We start from the raw sequence: 22,516 nt of genomic DNA on the forward strand, positions 1-22,516 counted from the left end.
ATTACATTATGCAGAAGCACAAGTTGTGAATGTAAACATCACGGCTGCAGAAAAAGTATGTAAAATATAGGCAATTTCCACATACGGTGCAGAGGTCCTTGTACTGCAGCTTCTGGAATTTGGTGTCAGTGTTTCCTGCGCAGAGCTCCACATACCCAAGCACTACCTGGAATACAGTGTTGTGAATAGCCTGGGTGAAGTGCATATGCAGTTGGTCCATTGCAGTCTACATGAAGAAAAGAAAAGAATCATATTAAATATGGTACGAAATAAAAGTACAGGTACATTTAAGTTCTCCAGTAGGCTAAAAAGCACAAGTGCTAACACAAGGACTAACAATAAATTAAAACGTAATATGAGCTAACAGGAAAGGTTGATGCATCATAAACACAATCAAATTTCCCTGCAGTAATAAGGCTCGGGCCCACATCCATTAAATAATTAATCTAATGCATAAGGGTACGCTTCAAAGCTGGAATATTTTAACTTATCTCCCCATGTATCCAGCTTGACAATTGACGAGACATTTTGGTAAGGCTTTAACCCCTTGAGTGCCCCGCCCTTTCCACGCCCTGTGCCGGGCGTTTCATTAGCGGGCGGGTCTCATGACGAGATAGTCTCGTCATGGGCACAGCGCAACCGCGGCCCATGACGAGACCATCTCGTCATGGGCACTCAAGAGGTTAAAGAGAACGTTAAAGCTAAATTGAAAAAGAAGATGCACTTATGGGCATACATTCTAGCACTGAATTGCAACTGAAGTTGCCCGGAACAGTGTTCTACTTCATTGTGTTTACTTTCCATGGCATTACTGAAGAGACTACCATGTGCAATTCAGTTTTAGCAAACCCCAAAAGAAAGAAGCAAGCCCAAACTGCTAGGTGAGATCCTTTCTTACCAGAATCAGAAGCACAGAGAGCTACATGAAGTGCATATCTAGAGACACTTCTCGGTTTGACACAATAGCAGAGGGTGAATTTCCAAAACGTGTTCCAGTACCAACTGAGCTTGGCCAAATCTTCCTCGTCTTTTGGAAGCAAGGAACTACATGGAAGAGTAAATCTGAGCAGCGCAGGGTGTGAAAGGGGCTTATCTATGGAGTTTGCTGATGGGAAAAGTAGACTTCATCCTTTGAACGTTTGGTGACTTGTACACATAAACCTGCACCACTACATAATGTAGTGTGCATCAAATATTTTTTTAACTCAATCTCAGTAACGGCTCTTCCTCAAAACTACTGAACCTATTAAAATTTACGGGTATGGCACACTTTCATCCAGTTGTCCAGTGTTTCGAAGAAATAACCTGGTATTGTTTCTTTGGCCTCTTCAAAAAGAGCGTCTCTACATGCTGTTGGAGCTCACTCTGATGTTCTTTGAAATACATGTGTTGAATCAGCAAAGGATGCATGTAGCGGAAGGGTATGTTTCATGATTTCATTGTGTTTGAAGTCAGATGTCATTGCTACATTTCTAGCCTCCTTGTAAAGCAGATTTCAATTCACTCACATAAGTAGTGGGCTCATCGAGTGCGCTGTGAGGTGATGTATTTGAATGAATATTTAAAACCAAACTTTACATCTGTTTCTCTGCTCACTGAGGATTGCCTATGCCTTTTACTTACATATTTAGGTTCTTTAAGACTTTTTCCTGAATTCAACAGTCAAGAGTGAAGACTGGCTAAAGCTCCGGAAACACTGAAGGGTGCTCATTGTAGAAACATATTTATCCATTCCAACATCAAAGGGATAGTGCAGATGCAGTCTCTACTTCTCTGAGGGAATCAGAGGTTAAAATTCAGGGTCCACAGTTCTGGTGGACTGGCATTTAAGGTCCACAGTCTTCCAAATCTAATGGTTTAAAGCTGGGATCTCTTCCTCAAAAGGCAACATTTCTTTCTGTTGGTCCTCAGGGAGAAATTCCACAATGTTGCTTACTTTGTCGAATGGCCTACTTCGATATCTTGTAATATGCATTTGCAGCACTTACAGTGAGAAATCTGGGGGCACAAAAGGCACCGAGAAGCCACTTTACTGCCCCTAAATGGGTGAATCGAGGCGAATGGTGCTGGTTTGGGATATCTGTGCTAAGCACAAGCAACAATAAGCAAATACGGCACTGAAAGACCCCACAAGAATTTTGGTAAATTGGAAAGACTCAATGACTTTCCAAATTTCAAAGGCTGGGTGATGCTTGGCTAGCGTGAGCGAGATTTCCTTGTTAGATTTAAAAACTGTAATAATTCAGAAAGGGAGGGTGCAATCCTAAATTATGTCTCAGACTGGAAGATCTTCATATGTTTGGTTTCATAAGCAGTTTACGTGACTTTAGAGAAATTCACGAAGTAGACAGAGTCCTGATGCTGTGATTCTAACAAACAAAGGCAGATGACACCCTGTAATCTTTTTAGGCACTGTATAAGCTTAATGCATAAAGACCCCCTCTAGGTAAGTTGTTAAAGTCGCCCTCTCTAATAGCTGGGTGAATCACCTCATCTGCCAGTTCAATTAGCATCAACAATGATTTTGATAGACTGCTCAGCACTCCATGATAAAAAAAAATCTCTCTGTATATGCACCTTACCCTGAAATGTATGGCATGGACCCTGCTGGTCTCTGAATTCTGAACTTTGCAAAGGATTAGAACCCTAACTAGGTACATATATTACCCTAATTTGAGAGGTTAAGAATGTATCAACACTTTCAGAAGGTGTTCCAAGGCAGTCTTTAGGATGTCGAAGGATACTCTAACAACATGTAATATTAAAGGAAAGCCCACGCTGGAAAACAATGTGATACATTACTCTGAGGACCTCTGACATACCACCTCTGGTGAGGGTGAAAAAAAGAGCTGACCTGAGAGAGACTGGTGAAGATTTCAAAAAGACGCTATGTGGCTCACAGGGATTACTATACCCTCATTTTTCATTTCATTTGGTTGGTCGTTCTTCAATACACTTACCTGGGCTTGCTATTTCTTTTCTAGAGCACAGAGCTAATATGATTTACCGAAACACGCTATGAGGTGTAGTTATTACATGTCTATCTTGACTTGCCATACATCAGTATTTACAATTTACAGGTACGTTTTCTTTGTTCACTACTTGTGTCTAGCCTGTCCGTTTTCTTTCAGATCTCTTCATTGGTTGAGTAAAGAGTGCCAGGAGATGAGCCCCTTTATAATCAGATCAAAGTGTTTTCCATATGTGATAGCTGAATCCTGAAAGGTTTAGGAATTGAAGAGGTTAGCTCTTTTTAGTTTTACGTAAGATAATATACCTAATCCTCACCTGAGTCTTTCCAAGGAGTCGATATGCCTCTTGAACTTTAGTGTAGTGATTGACATCAAAGTTTTTGCAGATTTTGGAGAGAGCTACATCTAGCTGTTCCTAAGTAAACGGGAGAGAAAAAAATATATATATTTATACACAGACTTACTTATCTACAGTTTTATACAGTGCGGACAAGACTAAGTGGTTTGTCTGAGCACTTTTTATAGGGCCATGTTTTATGATATAGAGCAATCAGATGCAAATAATACAGCAAAAATTAAAGCAAAAATAGGTAAAGCAGAACATTGCAGATTAAAAGCCAGTTATAGGTTACAAGCAGAAGCGCTACTTATAACATATATATAAAGATCAGACTATAAATAATACAGACCTAACACAGAGACAGGAGCGCATGATATCCAAAGTGAAAAATCACAGAGCCATATATTTCCCTAAATTTACAGGATTACAGACCTTCCACAATCAACGGAACATAGAACTGATACAGTTCATTAAGGTGTGAAGTGGATCTGTAACATTGAGAATTTACATTTTTTGACGGTCTTTTAAGAAGACATTCTTCTGATACATCAGTGCAATGAAGTTCCAAACCCTATGAGCATGCTTAGAGAAGAAATGTTTTACTTGCTTTCACATTTTGAATGAAGGAGGGTCATGTTTTACGTATAAATTCCCAACACAACATTCTGCTCTACCCAGGCAGCATGAAGCCCCCTATATAGGCCCCACCAGTTAAAACCAGGGAGATGTGTTATCTTGACCATTTTATCTTACCCAGTCACTAAGTGCCAAAGTAGCTCACACCTCCCTTGATACATCTACATATAGGCCCAAGGCCAGTGCCTCATTTTATCCTCCTCAATAATAAAATCTAACAGGCCCCACTAATCTCAAACATGAATTTCTATTGTGCCCAGCACGGCGAGGCAGCCTTGCCAACCATAGAAACTTTCCACAGTTACAAGAATAGCCTATATCACACAGAGACAGGACCAGCTGGTACATTCTCATTATGCCATAAGTAGCGTTTGCCTTTCCAAGCTTGCTCAAAACGAAACCACGACGGCACCTTGGCATGATAACACCTATTTCAAAGTTCCACTTTCAGATACATTTTACGAGAAATTTATGATAAAATATTCTTTGTTTATAAGTTGCGGTCAAGCATTTCTAACCACCCGATCAAACACCTGGTCCACTGTAGGTACTACTTCTGTGTTCTTATGGTACCACTGCTGTATTCTCAGGATTTTAGCAACATCACTGTATGCTTGCAAGCACCTACGTCAATGTGGTTTGATAGTTCTGCATTAAACATGTATAAAAGACCTGCACCCAAGTTGGTGCACAGAACTCTTCTGCAGTTCCATGCACAGCGTGGGTTCCCGGTCGACCGTATATCTGCATTGGGCCTAAGAAGCCTACTCTCCGGTGGTAGAGCTCAATCTAGATTAACATGTTTCCTTTTTTTTTAGCCTTTTCTCTTATTCTCGATTTCTCATCCTCACCCAATTCATTACATTTAATGTACTTAAAAAACTGTAATTCTTGAATGGTTAGTTTTCCCATTTCAGGTTTGCCTTCTAGGCACTTGCACGTTTATTGATATGTGATTTGTGTTGCTATTTCTGACTGATTGAAATTGTGATCTTAATATTCTTTCTAACCTAATGGATTGATTAATACAAATCCTTTTTGCTGTGTTAATGACTTAATGAATAAAAGTGCCACTTCAACGCAAGGTCTTTGTTTCACACCTGTGTACATTATTTTTAGACAAACTGAATTTGAGCTGTGGTAGACCACACCAGGAGGGGTTAGATTTACCCTTCAACAGAGGATTTCAAGATGAACAGTCTCATTGCTCTAAAGTCAGAGCTGGGCACCTAAGATGACCATTTTCTGGGCAAGATAGTTTGGGTTCCTGTGGAGGCTATCTTATAGATAATTATTGCCTCCATGTGCAGCCAGCTCAACGTGATCAGAAGTGGATATACAAGATCAACCTTTCTTTCCTTTCCTTGCTCGTCTATCTGCTCTCAGTTTGGCTGCTTGGAGAGGGGTTTGGTGTAGTTTGCAAATTCCTAAGGGTAGCGAGTTTCTGTTGTCCAGCCTTGATAGCACAAGGGATCGGATCACTTTTTTGAAATCATCTTCTGGAGTGAAGAATGAATATGTGGTAAAAGCATGATCTGATGCTGTGCCCCTTTATCAAATAAGTAAGTATGTGTTTGTGAGTTCATATTCATATCCAAGAAGAAGCCTACGGGTTCTGAACATTGCACAACGGTGGGTTGACACTGCAGTTCAGTACAGAGCATGTCTTAGGCCAGGCTTGACATATTAGGAAGAGTTCAAAAGGAGCTCTATGTTACGTTTATAGAGTCTGAGGTGATGTATCACCATCAGGACTGGATGACTGCCAGAACTTGAACTTTGATTTTAATGACTTTGAGGGACGATATTTCCAAATGGACCTTAGCATTACCAGCGTAAATGTGGTTTGTGATGTTTGAGGGAAGAGGATAGCGGCCCCATATTAAGAATGAAAATATTGCAAGAAAGAATGGAACCATGAGGTACAGCTAGATGGAGCAAACAGGGACTAGAGAAACAATTTGCCAGTTTACGTTATGACAACTGGTGTCTGGGTATGATGAACATCAATTGAGGTCAATTCTCCACCACATTCTGTCTTTAACAAACTTGAGGAGGTAGAAGTGATTTACTGTGTCAGCCATTGCCAACACGCCTAAGAGGATGCCAAAGGAAGGAGCCCCCTTGGCGTTGAAAGTGAAGCACAACGTCAGATATTTTTTGAATTATAGTTTCTGTGCTGTAGCCGGGACTGAAACTAGATCAAAGAGCTTCCTTTACTCAATGAAAAGTTTTAGCTTAACATTGACTCACCTTTCACAGGTTTCTGAAAAGATGGGTAAGAGAAAAAGCACAAAACTATTGAAATCTCCATGGTCAGTTCCTGTTTTTTTCAGAAGGCGATGGAGCGTAGACACAAGACTGTGCTTTGTGCCGCCAGGTGCTGTTGATTATGCTTATCCAGTAGGGTGTGATAGAAGAGCTTATCTCTTTGATATATGCTGCGGGCGTGGGTTCAGAAAAAACAAAGCATGGTCTGTGGCTGAATGAAAAATATATATTTCAAATACAGCTGTTAATTAGTTTACATTTGATAAGGCAGTAGTGTTTCCGCCCCGATTTTAACAAGGACGTGAAGTCATCAATTTCAGAACCTACCCTCAAATCGAAGCCATGACATACAGAAAGATATCCTAAACAATGTGAGGGACTCTTTCTGAGGTTTCGGGTAATTACCCATATGGCATTTCTTGATCTAAGCAGTCTACCGCAATTAGAACAGTCACAACAACAAGTGAAAATGTTTCTAATTCAAAACAACCCTGGAAAGAAGTCATAAAAGAATGGATTCTGAGATTCTGACCATGTCATTCGTTCCTTCTTCACCAGAGACCTCTTGTTAAGTAGTAGGTCATGCATGCCTTAGTGCCTGCCACAACATGCCGCTAGTGCAGTCAAAGAAAGCTGCCTCCCCAAGCAAACATGTGGAACTAAACAACCTCCCTGGACTCAACCGTTAAAGGTAAATCAGCCCCCAAAAACTATTTGTGTCAATTGGTTTAGTCTGGAGTGATAATTTTGATTTCCTAATTGCTTCTAAATCTATGTGTTCCTCTTGTGTCTCCTTTCCAGGCCTAACAAAATCACAGAGAACACATTTGCCCATCAAGTAATAAATATTTAAAATTGCTACAAAGAAAAAAAACTTCTTTTCAGAGATTTTCTAACTTAATAGAACATACAAAGACTACTCTAAACCAATACAGCCACAACATGCATGCCGTGTGCAGGAATGACTGAATACAGCAATGCATCAACTTCCTGGGAATGCACGATATACCCAAGCATGTCTCAGCAATCCATGGAGCATTTAAAAACGCAGTATAAATTTATCTTTGTTAATAAACATATTTGGTCACAGAAAATGGATAATACTAAGGAGTTCTATGGTGAGCGAAATCATAATAGTGCTCCCATTTGAGCAATTATTTACATTGTAGTTGAATAAATTGTAGCGACCCAGATAACAGAAAAAAATAGCAAAAACAACGACCCAGATAACAGCAGGAAAAAACAGGGAAATGGCCCACTGAGAATTTGTTGATCAGTCAAGGAGCATGTTGCAATGTACACGGAAACAGGTTACTAGCTACGGTGCACTTAAACACAGTGATGAAGACGTGTCGCCAACAATGTACACGGCTATGCAGTTTCAACATAAACAAGTATTGGCAAAGCCAATAGGTCTTGCCTATGAGAGATCTATTGGCTTTTGCCAATGTCTTTTAGCTATGTTGTAAATAAAATGTATCAAAAATACAGCGCATGCTGTTTATGCAAAACATAGAAAGAATGAAAAAATAAAATAAAAACAAAGAACAATCTAGAAAATAGTATATTATCATATGATCTCTACAAGAATCAATCCGAGTACAAATCTAATATCTCAGGCAATGAGGACACCACCTAAAGAAACATTTAAAATGGATCCTATTTTCCTCCCCCACTCCCCAAGAGAGGCCTCAGGACCGCAGAAATAGGGAACAAACACACATGCTTCCAACAGTATTTACGGCTTGTACCTTCCTTGGTAAAACTGTGCATTTGTCAGACAACATAAATGTCAGGATTGTGCTAGACTGATTTCAAGCACACTCTCAGGATATGCTGGCCTATCTCTCTGGTAGGGCACATGCATCATCTGGACCCCCAACCTTACAGGGCACCAAATGTGTGTGCAACCTCAGAGCATGACAACCCTGATCCCCCAAGGAAATAGTGGTGACAGATCTAGAAACCTTTTCTTAGGACTCTCATGCATACCCAGAGAAATGCACAAGAAATACTCAGCAAGGCATTTCAATATTTATTGAAGCCTTGTGATACGTATGCTGCGATAATCCATAGATTAAAGTAATTAGAGTTGCAAGAATAGTTAAAAAACAAAAACCACCACTCTAGTCCGGATAAGGGAGTTACAGTCCTAAAATAACCCCTGCTCACCCCCTTGGTAGCTTGGCACGAGCAGTCAGGCTTATCTTAGAGGCAGTGTGTAAAGCATTTGCACATAACCAACTGTAATACAGTGTAAGCACTGCAAAAGGACACCACACCAGTTTAGAAAAATATCCAATATTTTTATATACTTAAGACAAGACCAAAAACGATAAAAATCCACAATACAGTACTTAAAAATCTTCAATAAACAAAATATTCTTGAAAAACAGTTCCTTGAAGTCAATAGGTCCATCCGGGGCTATCACGGCGTCGTGAGTAAACAAATCCAAACAGTTCTGGCTGGCTGCGGCGTCGCGGGCCAGCTACGGTGTCGGGAAGACCCGCAAACAGTACCTTTTAGAAATGCAGGGCGTAGGCGACCTCTCGTTAAGCTTCCGAAAGCACGACGTCTGCAGGCGTCGGATCCAGAGGTTGGTGTAGTAGTTGTCGGGGCCCCAAAGTCACACGCGTTGCAGATCAAACTTTTCTCTGGTGAAGTCAGGAGCGCTAGCGACAGCAGGCGCTGCGGTGCAAAGTGCAGCTGTGCAGCATGCAGTGCCCTCAGGTCATGGTGCCAGCAGTGGCTCGGTGGCGGCGTCTGATGGCGTCGCTATGAGGCCAGGGTCGCAGTGGGAAGTGAATGCGGTGCTCGTGGCGGTGCTGGCAGATCGCGGTGCAAGTAGCGTCGTCGTCATTGCTGAAGCGCTGTCGTCGGATGACGAACTGGAGTCAATGGCGGGGTTGTCGGTAGGCCAAGATTGCGGTGCGGGATGAGGGCGGTGAGTCGTGTAACTTTACGAGCGGTGCCCTCGAACCACGGTGCAAGCAGCGGTGTAGATTTCGGCGTGGAACGGTGGCGTCGGGGATACCAAGGCATACACTGCACCCTGCCCACAGGGGTACCTTGGGCCTACCTTAGGGGTGACTGACATGTAAGAAAAGGGAAGGTTTGGGCCTGGCAAGTGAGTGCACTTGCCAAGTCGACATGGCAGCTACAAACTGCGCGCAGACACTGCAGTGGCAAGTCTGAGTTACCATTTTTAGGGCTACTCATGCTAGTGGCATAATCAGTGCTGCAGGCACATTAGTAGCATTTGATTTACAGGCCCTGGCACACTCAGTGCAATTTACTAGGGACTAACAAGTAAATCAAATATGCCAATCATGGAAACACCAATCCATAACAATTTCACAGAGAGCATATGTACTTTAGCACTGATTAGCAGTGGTAAAGTGCCCAGAGTCCTAAAACCAAAACAAACAGGTCCGGTAAAAAATAGAAGGAAGAAGCAAAAGGTTTGGGACTAACCCTGCAAAAAGGGCCATTTCCAACACTATGCAAGCAAATAAGTACTGTGTATAGTGTACTCCTACCTAGTGCTTCTTAACCATGTCTTGCCTAGGGTGGGCAATCTGCCAAAACCATGCCCGGATGGACTAACCCCCCATTATCTGTGAGTAAGTGTCATCAGGCTAACAGTCTCTGTTAGACTAAGACAACCCTTGTGTTGATACACAGGAATCAGCTGAGCTGGAATTCCAACATGCAGTGACCTCGCCGTGTCAGCTGAGTGCTGCTCTGTCCAAACAAGAAAGCTGTTATGTGTATTTAACAAAAGTACCCATATGACCGTGTTGTAACCCCTGTCTGGCAGCAATTGTTTATTCTAGCTGGATAGCATCATTGCTTATCGGACTATAACATAAATATCATTTGTACAGTGAACTTTATCCCTTGTACTGGATGTCATAGGTGTCGTGATAGTGTGCCTACGAAGTGGTAATGTAAGCAATGTAGATTCAGAGAATGTTATCCTGCAAGGTAACGCACGCAAATGTTTATCAAAAGTCACTGTGTGTGAAAAGGAAGGCAACTTATGAAACATGAGCATGTGAATGCAGCATTTCTAACCGGGCTTATCCTGACCACATGACATCCACTCCTTGGACGTAAGTCACTGAAAGCTGTCCCTCAACAAATACTAAACTATAAGGGTCAAGAAGTATAAAGCCTATGAAAATCTAAAATGGCATCATACCTCTTTAACAGCAAAGAGCAAGTCATTCTTAAAATCATTAAAAGTATTAATACAAATTAAAAAAGCAATTAAACATTCAAATAAAGCCAGATTGGGAGGAGCCTAGCGCTTGACCAAGATGGCTGCGTGAGCTTTGAGCTCCCGAGACCCTCGCGCCCTCCGTCAACTATCCTGTTCTTCATCCTGTTTCTTATGCACGGTATCCTGCAGATGAGTCATCGCAGGGGCGATTGACGCTGCCCGGGCTAAAATCGCCCGCCGGGGACCGGAGTTGTGGACGACGGCAGATTGCGGCCTACCTCCGAGGGATGCCAGGAGCTCGCGTTGGCAAGATGCCCGGCCACTAATTGAACAACAGCGGGCCTGTGGGGTGTGACCGGGCGGATGGAGACCGCCGCACTTTCACTTTCACTTTCTCGCCCTTTGTTGGCTACGGCCTGAGAGTGCTTCCTGAGGATCCACGGACATCTGGAGGACTTGCGCCCGACCCTGGTCGTTGAGTGACGGTCCGGCCTGTCTCATTTAGCTGGGTGAGGGACGTTTCTCCGTAATTGCCTACATCGAGTCTGCAATGTCGGCCAAAGCTGAGGCTGACAAGCCGAAATTCAAGGCTACCAGGCGGGGAAGCTATACCCAACCCAACAATATGGATCGATATGCCCAGCAGAAGGGGTCGCCTGGTGGATCGGGACAGTCGCTGGAAGTACAGAAAGCTGACTCGTCCCCGGCCTCGGAGCTGTTATTGCAGGATGTCATGGGGGCTATTGAGGGGATGCAAACATCGATCGGGCGACAGTTTGATGCCTTGGCACAAAAAGTGGACACGATTTTGGTCGATGTTAACTTGATACGCGCGGATTTGGCCAAAGCCAATGAGCGGGTCAAGTCCCTGGACCTCAAGACTACTGGCCTTGTGGATGATGTTTTGGGACTGCAGGCGGAGGTCGAGAAGCTGCGGACTGCTAGTGACCTCTCCGCCCGTCGGCTGGAGGAATTTGAAGGTCGGGCCAGGCGCAACAATGTGCGCATTACTGGAGTCCCGGAATCCTCGGAAGAGCGCTCAGTGGACCTACTCGTTGAAGACTTGGTGGTGAACCATCTTGCGCCTAAGGGCCTTGGAAAGTTTTTTGCCGTAGAACGGGCTCACAGGGTGCCTGGCGGGAGGCCTAAGGCAGGAGCTCCCCCGAGACCGATTGTCGCCCGGATCTTCCATTTTCGAGATCGGGACGCTATCCTGCAAGCGTCGCGGGTGACGGGCCCGGTTCCTTTTCAGAACGCCTTTGTGAGCTTCTATCCTGACTTCACCCAGATGGTGCAGAAGCAAAGGCAGTGTTTCCTGGGGGTTAAGAGACGCCTTAGGGAGATGGATTTGAAGTACGCTATGCTTTTCCCTGCCAGACTACGTGTGGTGTATGAGGATCGGACTTTCTTCTTCGACTCGCCTGAAATGGCAGGAGATTGGTTGGACGCTCTGCCACGGAGACGGACCGGCGGGGACTGTGTCACGGGAGTGGACAGTGGCCGGGCTGAGCAGGAGTGATGCCCCGGGTGTCAGGTTGTTTTGATTTTGCCCCGGACAATGACTTGTGGCTAACTGCAGTAATGGGGGGGTGGCGGAGGGCCGTTCGGAGCTCTTTCCTTCCTCGGGGTTCTTTTTGTAGTTTTGTTTTTGATAGGGCGACAGGCACACTGCAAGTTGGGGGGGCTTTGTAAGCTGACGCAGGGGTGCAGGGAGGGGGGAGGATTTGGGATGTTGGGGTGGTTGTTGGGGGGGTTTTTCTTGCAAGGTTTAGTAATGGTTGTCAGGATGGTTTGGTGGTGGCTTTTCGGGGGGGGGGTGGCGGTCTCTTGGTGTTTGGGGATGGGGGGTAGGGGCCTAAATATTATTAGCTGGAATGTTAATGGCTTGGGTGATCGTATTAAGCGGGGGATCGTCTTACAATTCCTGAAGCGGACCTCTCCTGATGTTGCCCTATTGCAGGAGACACATCTTATAGGGAATATGTGTTATGCACTTAATAGAAAGGGTCACAAATTCATTGCCCACTCTGGCTTTTCATCGGGCTCCAGGGGGGCGGGCATACTTGTTCGAGCCTCACTGCCACTCGAGGTTGATTCCACCATTGTTGACGATAGGGGGCGGTTCGTAGCTGTGGCGGGGAGATGGGAGGGTAGAACGTTGGTATTGGTTTCTGTGTACGTTCCTCCGGCCCTGCAGGCCTCCACGTTTGCGGATCTGGGCAGGGCCTTGTTGGAACTCCCTGAGGGGCTGCTAGTGGTGGGGGGAGATTTCAATGCTGTTGGTTCTGGGCTGCTCGATAGGCACCCGCCCAGGGATACCGGGGGGGCTCAGAAGTGGCTTCCTGACTTCATAGACACTTTTGGTTTGGTGGACTGCTGGAGACTCCGGCACCCCACCCAGAGTCAGTATACCTTTCACTCCGGGGCGCATGGTAGTCTCTCCCGGATTGATTACTTGCTCACCCTGGCTGCGCATGCCTCGCTAGTTTCTGAGGCTAGGCATATGGCACGTGGCATATCTGACCACTCGCCGGTGTGGGTCCGTTTCGACATTAGCCGGGTAGGAGGGGGTAGGGTGGCTCCTATTAACCCCTGGTACTTCCGTGACCCCAAGACGCGCAGGGCATTACTGAAGGCAGTTGATCACTATTTTCAGGATAATCAGGATTCGGTTGATTCAGCGGTGTCTCTGTGGGAGGCGTTTAAGACCGTATTGAGAGGGGAGGCCCTCTCATTGGTGGTGGCCGCCAAGCGACGGAAAGACGCCGAGGTGATACAGATTGAGGATGAGATCGCGGCTCTAGAGGTAACCCTGGAGGAGGAGGTTACAGCGGACACTCTGCATAATCTGAGTTTGAAGCAATCGGAGTACAGGGATCTGGCGGAGAATGCTGCCAAGACCCTTAGCAGGGAGCAGCAGGGCCGTCTGTATGATGTTGGGGATAAGGCCGGGAAACTGCTAGCTTGGTTGGACAAAAAAGAGCGGGTCAATAGAGTGGTGCCGGAGTTAACGATGGAGGAGGGAGAGGTTGTTACTGACCCCGAAGGTATAGTCCAGCGTTTCTCGGATTATTTCCGCGTAGTGTACACCTCGGTTTCGGACAGGCCGACTGCGGACTTGTGTGACCTTTTGCGTGATATTGCTCTGCCCTGCCTTTCTGACGTAGATAGGGACGACCTAGATGGTGATATAACGGTTGATAAAGTAGCGGGTGCTATTCGGGCGTTGAACTCGGGTAAGGCCTCCGGTGCCTATTGAATTGTACAGGCTTTGTCCGGATAAGGTCGCTCCTCACCTGCGCGCCATGTTCGTGGAGGCGCGGGTGAATGCGTCTCTGCCGCTTGATCAACGACTGGCAACCATAGTGGTGATACATAAGGACGGTAAGCCTCGGGACAAGTGTAGTTCCTATCGGCCGATATCGCTTCTTAATGCTGAGCCGAAAATCCTCGCTAAGATCCTGGCGAACCGCTTGGTCCGGGTGCTTGAGGATTTGATCCACCCGGACCAATCGGGCTTCATTCCGCATCGTAACACTGCATTAAACCTTAGGCGTCTCCATGGGGTGATTGCTAGGGCGGGCACGCTGCGGGAGCCGGCTATTGTGGCGTCTCTTAACGCCACGATGGCGTTTGATACGGTGGAGTGGGCATACCTGTGGGCTGTGCTAGCCAAGTTTGGCTTCGGGCCTGGTTTTGTGGACTGGGTGAGGTTGCTTTACGAGGGTCCCCTGGCTAGTGTTGTGGTAAACGGGAGGGCGTCCAAGCCGTTCAAGCTTGGGAGGGGCACCCGGCAGGGCTGCCCCCTGTCGCCTTTGTTGTTCGCCCTTGCTCTTGAACCGCTGGCGGCGTGGATACGATGGCATCTGAGTATACGTGGGCTTCAATGGTCGCCAGACCACGAGGACCATATCTCACTTTACGCCGACGATATCCTATTATACCTCGCCTCGCCCCAGAAGTCTCTCATAGTGGTTTGCGACGTCTTGACTTCTTTTGGTCGGAACTCGGGCCTTGTTATCAATTGGGGAAAGTCATATCTGTATGTTTTGTGTGGCGATGTTCCGCCTGTCCCCCGAAACTGTTCGATCCAGATCGCTCAGCAGGGCTTCCGGTATCTAGGGATTTACATCTCCACTGACTCCATCTTGCGATATGAGAAGAATCTGCTCCCCCTCCTGGCGCGTCTGCGGCGGGATGCGGCGGGCTGGCGGCGGTTGCCGCTCTCCCTCCTCGGGCGCGCCGCGTTGTTTAAAATGATGTCTCTTCCCCGTTTCCTCTATGCCTTGCAGAATACCCTTGAATGGGTCCGACTAGTTACTTTCGAGAGGTCGAGAGCCTCCAGCGTTCGCTATTGTGGGACGGGCGGCCGCGCATAGCGATCGCTAAGTGGACGCTCCCGTGGTACGACGGTGGTATTGCGCTTCCGGACATTCGAAGATACTACTGGGCCACCCAGTTGTGCGCGATTAATCATGGTGTCTATGGCTCGGCGTTGAGCCCCGACTATGCCATGGATCGGTGGTTACTGCGTGGCGGTAATTACCACAGAACTTTGTACTCGAAGTCGTTGGACTCGTCCCTTACGGGGCCCACTGGGGTGGCGGTGCGGGTGTGGAAGTTGGCGACGGACTCCCTGGGTTGGGGGGGGCAGGCTTACCCTCGCTACCCCGTTGTTTGATTCTGATATCCTGGGGAAGCTTTGGCATACAAAAGGGTTCGCGAAATGGGACTTGATCGGTATCTCCAGGGTCGGAGACTTGCTGGCTCAGGGCAGGGTGAAGTCCTTTGAGGAGCTGCAGAAGGAGTATGAGCTGGGGAGCACTGAGTTTTTCCGCTATGCCCAGGTGCGTCACGCCTTGCGGTCAGTCCTCGTAGAAGGTGAGAAGGTGCCTGCGTCCTCTCCGTTGGAGGACCGAATTCTGGATGGCCATATGCCGGAGAGCGCGATCTCTCTCATCTATAAGAAGCTGATTAATGTCCGGGCTGACCTTCTTCGGGGGTTGCGGGATCAATGGACTAGGGATGGCCTCGAACTGGATGACGAAGATTGGCAATATGCAGTTTCTTCTCCTAGGGAGGTTGCGATTCCGTCGCGTCTGCGGCTGGTGCAGCTCAAAATACTCCATCGAGTCTACGTGACAGGTCCTAGCTTGGTCCGTATGGGTTTCTCTGAGGAGGGTTTATGTAAGCGAGGCTGCGGCATGGTGGGTACCTTCTTACATATCATCTGGGAATGCGGCGTGATCGTGGAGTTTTGGAGGCGAGTCCATGCAGTGATGGGGGAGGTGACGGGCATTGTCATGCAGCCGGAGGCGCGGTGTTGTCTCTTGAACGTCTGGGGTCCTACCGATCTTGATGACGCACAGACTCAGTGGGTGACCCTGGGGAACATGGTGGCTAAGCGGGACATCGCGTGCCTGTGGGGCTCTGCTAGGCCTCCTGCGCTGGCAGCGTGGAAGGAAAATATGGATTGGAGCATGCTCAGGGAAAAGACAGTGTATTGTGCTAGAGGGCGCCCTCGGAAATGGCATGCAGTATGGGGGCGATGGAACCACTACAGGGGGGACATATGTCTGCCCCCTGATCCGGATCCGCCTGAGGAGCAACTTTCCCCTTGACATTCTTTCCGGCTATGTATTTATTGTTGATGACTGATTGCCTTTTGTGAGTCTCTGCTTTCCCCCTCCCTCCTCTCATTATAGCGTTGTTTCTGGTGGACGAAATGGGACTAGCTCCCCCTGATGGGCACCCATCATGTGCATTCGAAGCTTATCGCCATGCTAGTGTTTGGTTTGTGTTTGTGTTTATTTAAAACTGAACCTTTTCTGATTCTCCATTCTGTGCAGTGCGAACGCTTTTCTGTGTTGCTCAACTTAAGCTGCCAAACCTCCGGGTTGTCAGCTGAATAGCTGTGTTCCGGATTTACTGAATAAAGGTTTTTAAAAAATAAAAAAAATAAAAATAAAGCCAGATTAAAAACTGTCCCATGACTCCAAAATGTCAGATTGTTTATGTGTTTTGAGAGGCAGAAAAATCATTCCTGTTCCCTACCACCACAGACTAGGCTCCCAGAAGAACCCATTGGATCAGATCTATTGAGCAAACATGTTCTTATCCATCCACTTCAGCAGTCGCGAAGGAGGAGCAGCCAGTGAGGTATCTGTAAAAGGCAAGCCATGATCCAAATCACTAGGAGCAGACACGTCCCAGGACGGATCGTAGAATGCATTTAGAAGCAACGGCAAGAGCAAAGGACAACAGTACAAGTAAGCCGTCAATGTGCTCACTAGTAGGTCAATATCCAACTAGACCAAACCAGTTGCTTTCCTAGGCAGATGTCCTCTGATCTGCGCTGTGACCGTCCACCTCTCTTCGATCATTTCCCGGATGTATCTTGATAGGAACGAGATGAACGTGTATCAGTATCCTGATAACTGTCAGGTGTTTTAATATTATCAAAGTCACGCAGATTGTAGTGCTTTTCAGGTGCCTCCTGTTGAGGAGATCTGACCCATGACTTGCTCTTTTATGTTTCTTATTCTACTACTTCTTAGAAGATTCAGGTGCTTGCTTTGAGTTATCCTTTTCAGAATCACTCTTAATTTGTGGCTTACAAGGTGTGGCTCCCAAATTATCTCTATCAACTGTTGCGCAAGTTTCTTTGAAAATTTTAGGTAATTTGTGCTCCTGTTCTCCCAGAGCCAAATCCCCAAGGCACTGGTGTATAGCCAATGTTGCTGTTTCCCCTCTAAGGTACTCAACATAATGGCTGATACTGCATCACAATTGTCCATCAGTTTCATTCCCAAATCCAGGGCAGATATGCAAGTGCAAAGCCCACAGAAGACTACTTTCGAACAAGCATCTCAGCATTGTCAAGGATTCCAAAAGCACTTCTATGCTATACGGTTGATTTAAATGAGCAATCCATTGCAGAACAGACAACTGGCACTCATTTTTTGCTATCCACAAATGAGGTCTATTAAACTTTCAAATTACATGCTTTTGTCTATTTGTTTAAAGTGAAACCCTGCTTTTCAGAAAACAACACATATTCCGGGTGTACTTGCAAGATATATTACCCAAATAAATACCATCTGTAAAAATATATGCACACACGGCCATAATAACTAACACCCTACGTGTGTCAGCTGTTATAAGAGTAGGTCCTTTAATGGGTGCTGTGGTGTTTGCTACATACGGGGCAACTTTATCTTCTGAATAGTGAACTTTAATAACCGGATTTCATATCCACAGAGCTCTCGTGCTGAGAAAGTTAGAATCAGTGGGAGTACCAACATAAAAGAAATACGACAAGTGTTACAAATGAGGGTCTCTAGGGGAGGTGAGGAGTCTGTTTCTTACAGCTAGGCAGGGGAGCTGATGCGTCGGTTCCTTACTGTTGCCGGAGAGGTAATGCGTAGTTTGTAGACACTATGCATTGGTTCCTTACTGCTATGTGGTGTCAATGAAGGAATCTGCGTCCAGGCAGTTCCACAGCAATGACAGAGGCACTGGGTCAGCGTCAGAGTGGTGCGTCGCAGACTTGAGTGATGCGGTGCTCGAAACTCACTCAGCGGTGTCCTCTTCTGACGCACTGCAACTGAAAGCTGGTGCCTGTTTTGTGAGCTGCGGTCATTGAGTCAAGTGGAGGACCACCCTCCAGTGCTGGCAGTGGTGATGCAGCGAGTTTTGCAGTAATGTGTCGGTTCAGAATGACGCTGGGAGTTAATGCATGGATTTTTTCCTTGTAAATCACCAGAACCCATTTCCAAGGGCCCAGTAACTGGATTTGGCGCCACTTGGCAAGATCAGGGCTCTCAGCAGAAGAGCCCAGGTACTGATGGCTCTGAGACTTCTTAACAAAAGGCAAGCTCGAACAAGCCCTTGGAGAGCCTTGGAAGCAGGATACAGAAAGCAATGTCTAGTCCTTTCACTCCCAGGACAGAAGCAGCAATCAACAGGCCAACCCAGCAAAGCAAACAGCAAAGTGGCAGTCCCTCCTGACAGCTTATCCAGCTCTTCTTCCTGGCAGAATGTCTTCAGTCCAGAAGTGTTCTAAAGATATGGGAATCACAGGTCAGTATTTATACCCATTTTATCCTTTGAATTAGGCAAACTTCTAAGGACAGGCTTTGTCATGCACAAGACCCTGCCTTGGCTCCAGACACTACAGAGGATAGAGCCTTATTTGTGTGAGGACAGGCAGTGTCAACCACTCCCACCACTCTAGCTCAGAAAGACCCCTCACTCAGGTGATGGGCCATCAGGATATGCAAGCCACACCTCCACTCCCTTTGTGTGAATGTGTAGAGTGAATGCACAAACAGTCCAACTGTCATCCTAACCCAGACCTGTATTCAGCAGACCGATGCACAGAAAGGCTAAAGGAAAAAAATGCCAACTTTCTAAAAGTGGCATTTTGAGACCTGCAATTTAAAAACCAATTTTATTAAAATATGTATTTGTAAATTGTGATTCAAGAGACCCCAAACTTCCATTTTCTATCAGCTCCTCATTGGAAGATACACTTGTAAGATGTTACAAGCCAGCTCCAATGCTAACCTATGGGAGCGATAGGCCTTGCTGAAGCGAAAAATGAAATTAGCAGTATTTCACTACCAGGACATGTAATACACAGCAGTACATGTCCTACCTTTTAATTACACTGCACCCTGCCCATTAAACTACCTTGGGTACCTTACATGTACCAAAAAGGAAAGTTTGGGCATGGCAAGGTCGAAACGTCAGTTTAAAACTGCACACGCAGGTGGCAGGTCTGGGACATGTTTGCAAGGCTACTGGTGTGGCTAGCACAATCAGTGCTGCAGGCTCACTAGTTGCATTTTATTTACAGGCCCAGGACACACCCAGTGCTCTGTACTAGGGACTTACTAGTAAACCAAATATGCCAATCATGGACAACCCAATTACCATCACATTTTACACAAGGAGCACTTGAACTTTAACGCTGATTATGTTATGTTAAAAGGATGTATTCAAAGCAAACAATTACTTGGAGGTGTCAAGGCGCTAAAGTCCAGCGGAGAGATCGAGATAAGAGAAGTTAAGGGAACAGCCATATTTTGTGATTTTTCCTGAACTGAAGAAGAATGAAAAGAGGAAGTGCATTCCATACCTTGGTCGTTGAGATGACAAAACTCCGGCCTCCCCAGTTGGTTTTCTGGAACCTATTATCAGTAGTTTAGAATAAACAAATACGAGGGCAGGTGGAGAGAGAAGGGATGGGGGTGGGTAGGATGAAACAGGGTCAGGTATGTGGGGAAAGATGTAACGGATGTGGAAGGAGGTTGGGAGGGAAAAGAATAAACATAAAATGGTATATGGGAGAGGCCCTGAAGACACAAGTTCTCATGTGGAGTGCTTGAAAATAAAGAAATAAGTAGCTCAAAAACAGGAGCAGAGGAAGGGCACAAGTACTTAGCCCATGCTCCAGGTAAACTCAAGATAAGATATGATGCCTTCATGCCGTTGACAACAGAAAGGAAGAAAACACAAGTCACACCGGAGCTAACAAATGGCAAGCATATAAACAGGCTGTATCCCACTCACTGTAAACAACACGTCTCAAAGAGACAACGCACGCGCTGTCTATGCAAAACCTAAAAAGCGATTTTAACCAGCTATTGAACCAATATCTGGCTCCTCGAGTAAGTTGCGTTGACTCCCAGTACGAGGAAAAAATAGGACATAAGAGTGGCTGACAGCTACGATGGTCTGATGTTGCAGCAGGTACAGGCACAGGCAAACTAGATGGGTATGTCTGTCCTTGTCTGCTATCATGAGATTTTGAGTCTGGGACAAGCGCCAGGAATTTCACTGCTAACTTTGGAGGGGCATAACAGAAATAAATGAGCACACACACAAGCTTTTCTTAGGTTTTAAGATGAAATAATTTGATAAATATTTAAAAGAACCCATAATAGTACAGATGAAGTTCACTAAGTTAATTTAAGAGACATGAAAATAACACAAAAAACTTTCAAAAAACATATCGGTGTTTTCTACACCAATCTCTTTATCCTGTAATTAGTTCTTAACTATGTAAACCTCCCATGTTCCAAAGCCAAAGTTCACACAGACTTCAAGCACCTAGATCAGGAATCAGTAATAAAAGACACTTGACAGAAAGAGGACCCAATGTGATCATTTCATTAGTATTAAACAGTGCTAGAAATTAGCAGCATTGAAACTTATGATCTACATGTCACACCAGGATTTCTGCAACAGAAGCAGTCGCCCACTCAGCTGTCTACATACAATTCAAATCTGTGACCTGCCTGCTACACTTTGTGTTCTTCAGAATGCACATTACCCTATATGCTATTGGTCAAGAGTCAAAGCTCTTACTAGACTGAACACAGATCACTCCTGTAAGTTCCCAGGCCATCAGAGTTATGTTATCACGATTATACCACAGAATTCTGCATGGACACAAAGATCACTGCGGCAGGTGCCTTACCCTTTATGTTATTTTAAACTCCGGCCTGTTTATGACAAGCTGGATTGGATTTACTATGACATTATACCTTGTTGCCTGATTGTTTTTGTGGCAGAGTACCTTATAAATAAATTTAAAACATTATTGCCAGATTCCACCTCTCACTACTCCGGTCCCTTTTCTTATGCTCCTCCTTCAACTCCAATTTGAGGGATTTCTAATAACATTTTTTTAATTTCCACCACTTATATTAACAGCATGCACACGTCCATCCTGAATTTGTAGTAAGGGCAAGGGTTCAGCACTTCTTACCTCGATTTGCTCCAGGGTATCTTGCAGCTTTGAATTCAATTCACTGAAATGAAAGAACGTTCATCAAGAAAGTGAGCTCAAGCAGCCAATCAAAAGAGAGTGTAATAAGAACATGCAACTAGTACAACCCTTGGAAGCCAAGATCTACCCAAAGAAATGACACAGAGTAATAAAGATTATGGTGGCCGTGTTTGCTGCTTGAACTCAATTCACCTTACGAGTAGCCCGTCATTAATCTCTTAACTGCTGGGTCTTTTCCCCACAGTGCTGAGCCCTTTTTTGGCTATTTGGGGTAGTTCATGCTTAGGGGTCCATAACTTTTTTTTTCACATAAGGTATCCAGGCCAAGTTTGCGTCCGTTTTTTACATTATTCTGGATATTCCAAATGTACCCAGGGTTTGTGGATTCCTATTCAAGAGGACTGAGAAAATAGGCAAAACGTAGCTAAATTCTGTCTTTTTTAGGCAAAGCATGAGAAAGGCGCTCCACAAAAAGATCGTTTTTTTCCTAAATATGGCATCAACAAATGATTTGTTGTGGTAAAGTTAGCATCTCCCCAGCTTTCAAGAAAATGCAGAGCTGAATAAAAAAAAAAAAAAATTATTACAAGATTAGCATTTTTCAAAGATGTAGCCCATTTTTCTTATTTTTTGTGCTCTCAACCTTCCAGTTAGTGGTGGAAAACTGTGCGAAACCCATGGGTGATCCAGAAAAGATACAGATTTCTGAAAAGAAGACAAAATTCCTATTCCAGCAAGTGATTATATGCGTAGATCCCTCAAGGATTTTCAGAATAATCTAACTGTTGAAATAAAGAAATATTGAAAAGGAATAGGCCCCAACAGCCATGTGTGACATTTTATCTGTAACTTTTTGTCAAGATGGCCTATTCACAAAAGCAATATACCAAGATGTCCGCTAGACACTTCTGGTTGAGGGCCTATTTAGGGTCTGTAGGTTCTCAAAAAACCCAAGGTACCCAGAGCCAAATACTGTGCTGCTTCGTACAATGGTTTTTCTGTGTGTACCGAGTATAAACCAATTTACATGGTGAAATATGTATAGTGAAAAATGGGTTTCAAGATAACTTAAGTATTTCTGTAATGGGCACAAAATATGGAAATTAGGAGCATTGGTTATTTGTACATCTCTGAATTTGTGTGTACCCGTACTAGCATACAGGAACAGATTAAAGCAAGTTCAATGGAAGCCCTTGCAAGTAGACTCCCATTGACCTTTGTTTGAACAATTTCTGTCGAGGACACTAGGCTTCATCATCACTTTTAGCAGTAC

At 45.3% G+C, this 22,516-nt stretch overlaps 1 protein-coding gene across 1 annotated transcript in view; it reads right to left on the reverse strand.

Annotated features, from left to right (window-relative positions):
* Positions 1 to 22,516, reverse strand: part of VPS50 (VPS50 subunit of EARP/GARPII complex) — a 748,521-nt gene that overhangs the window by 552,278 nt on the left and 173,727 nt on the right. Inside the window, exons 10-12 of the mRNA XM_085630983.1 lie at positions 21,223 to 21,265; positions 3,289 to 3,387; positions 86 to 226 (exon numbers count right to left, since the gene is read on the reverse strand). Of these exons, the coding sequence (XP_085487109.1) occupies positions 86 to 226; positions 3,289 to 3,387; positions 21,223 to 21,265 (283 nt within the window). The remainder of the gene's footprint in view (positions 1 to 85; positions 227 to 3,288; positions 3,388 to 21,222; positions 21,266 to 22,516) is intronic.

This window comes from Triturus cristatus, chromosome 10, assembly GCF_964204655.1.
Source record: "Triturus cristatus chromosome 10, aTriCri1.1, whole genome shotgun sequence".
In the NCBI taxonomy this organism is placed as follows: Eukaryota; Metazoa; Chordata; class Amphibia; order Caudata; family Salamandridae; genus Triturus; species Triturus cristatus.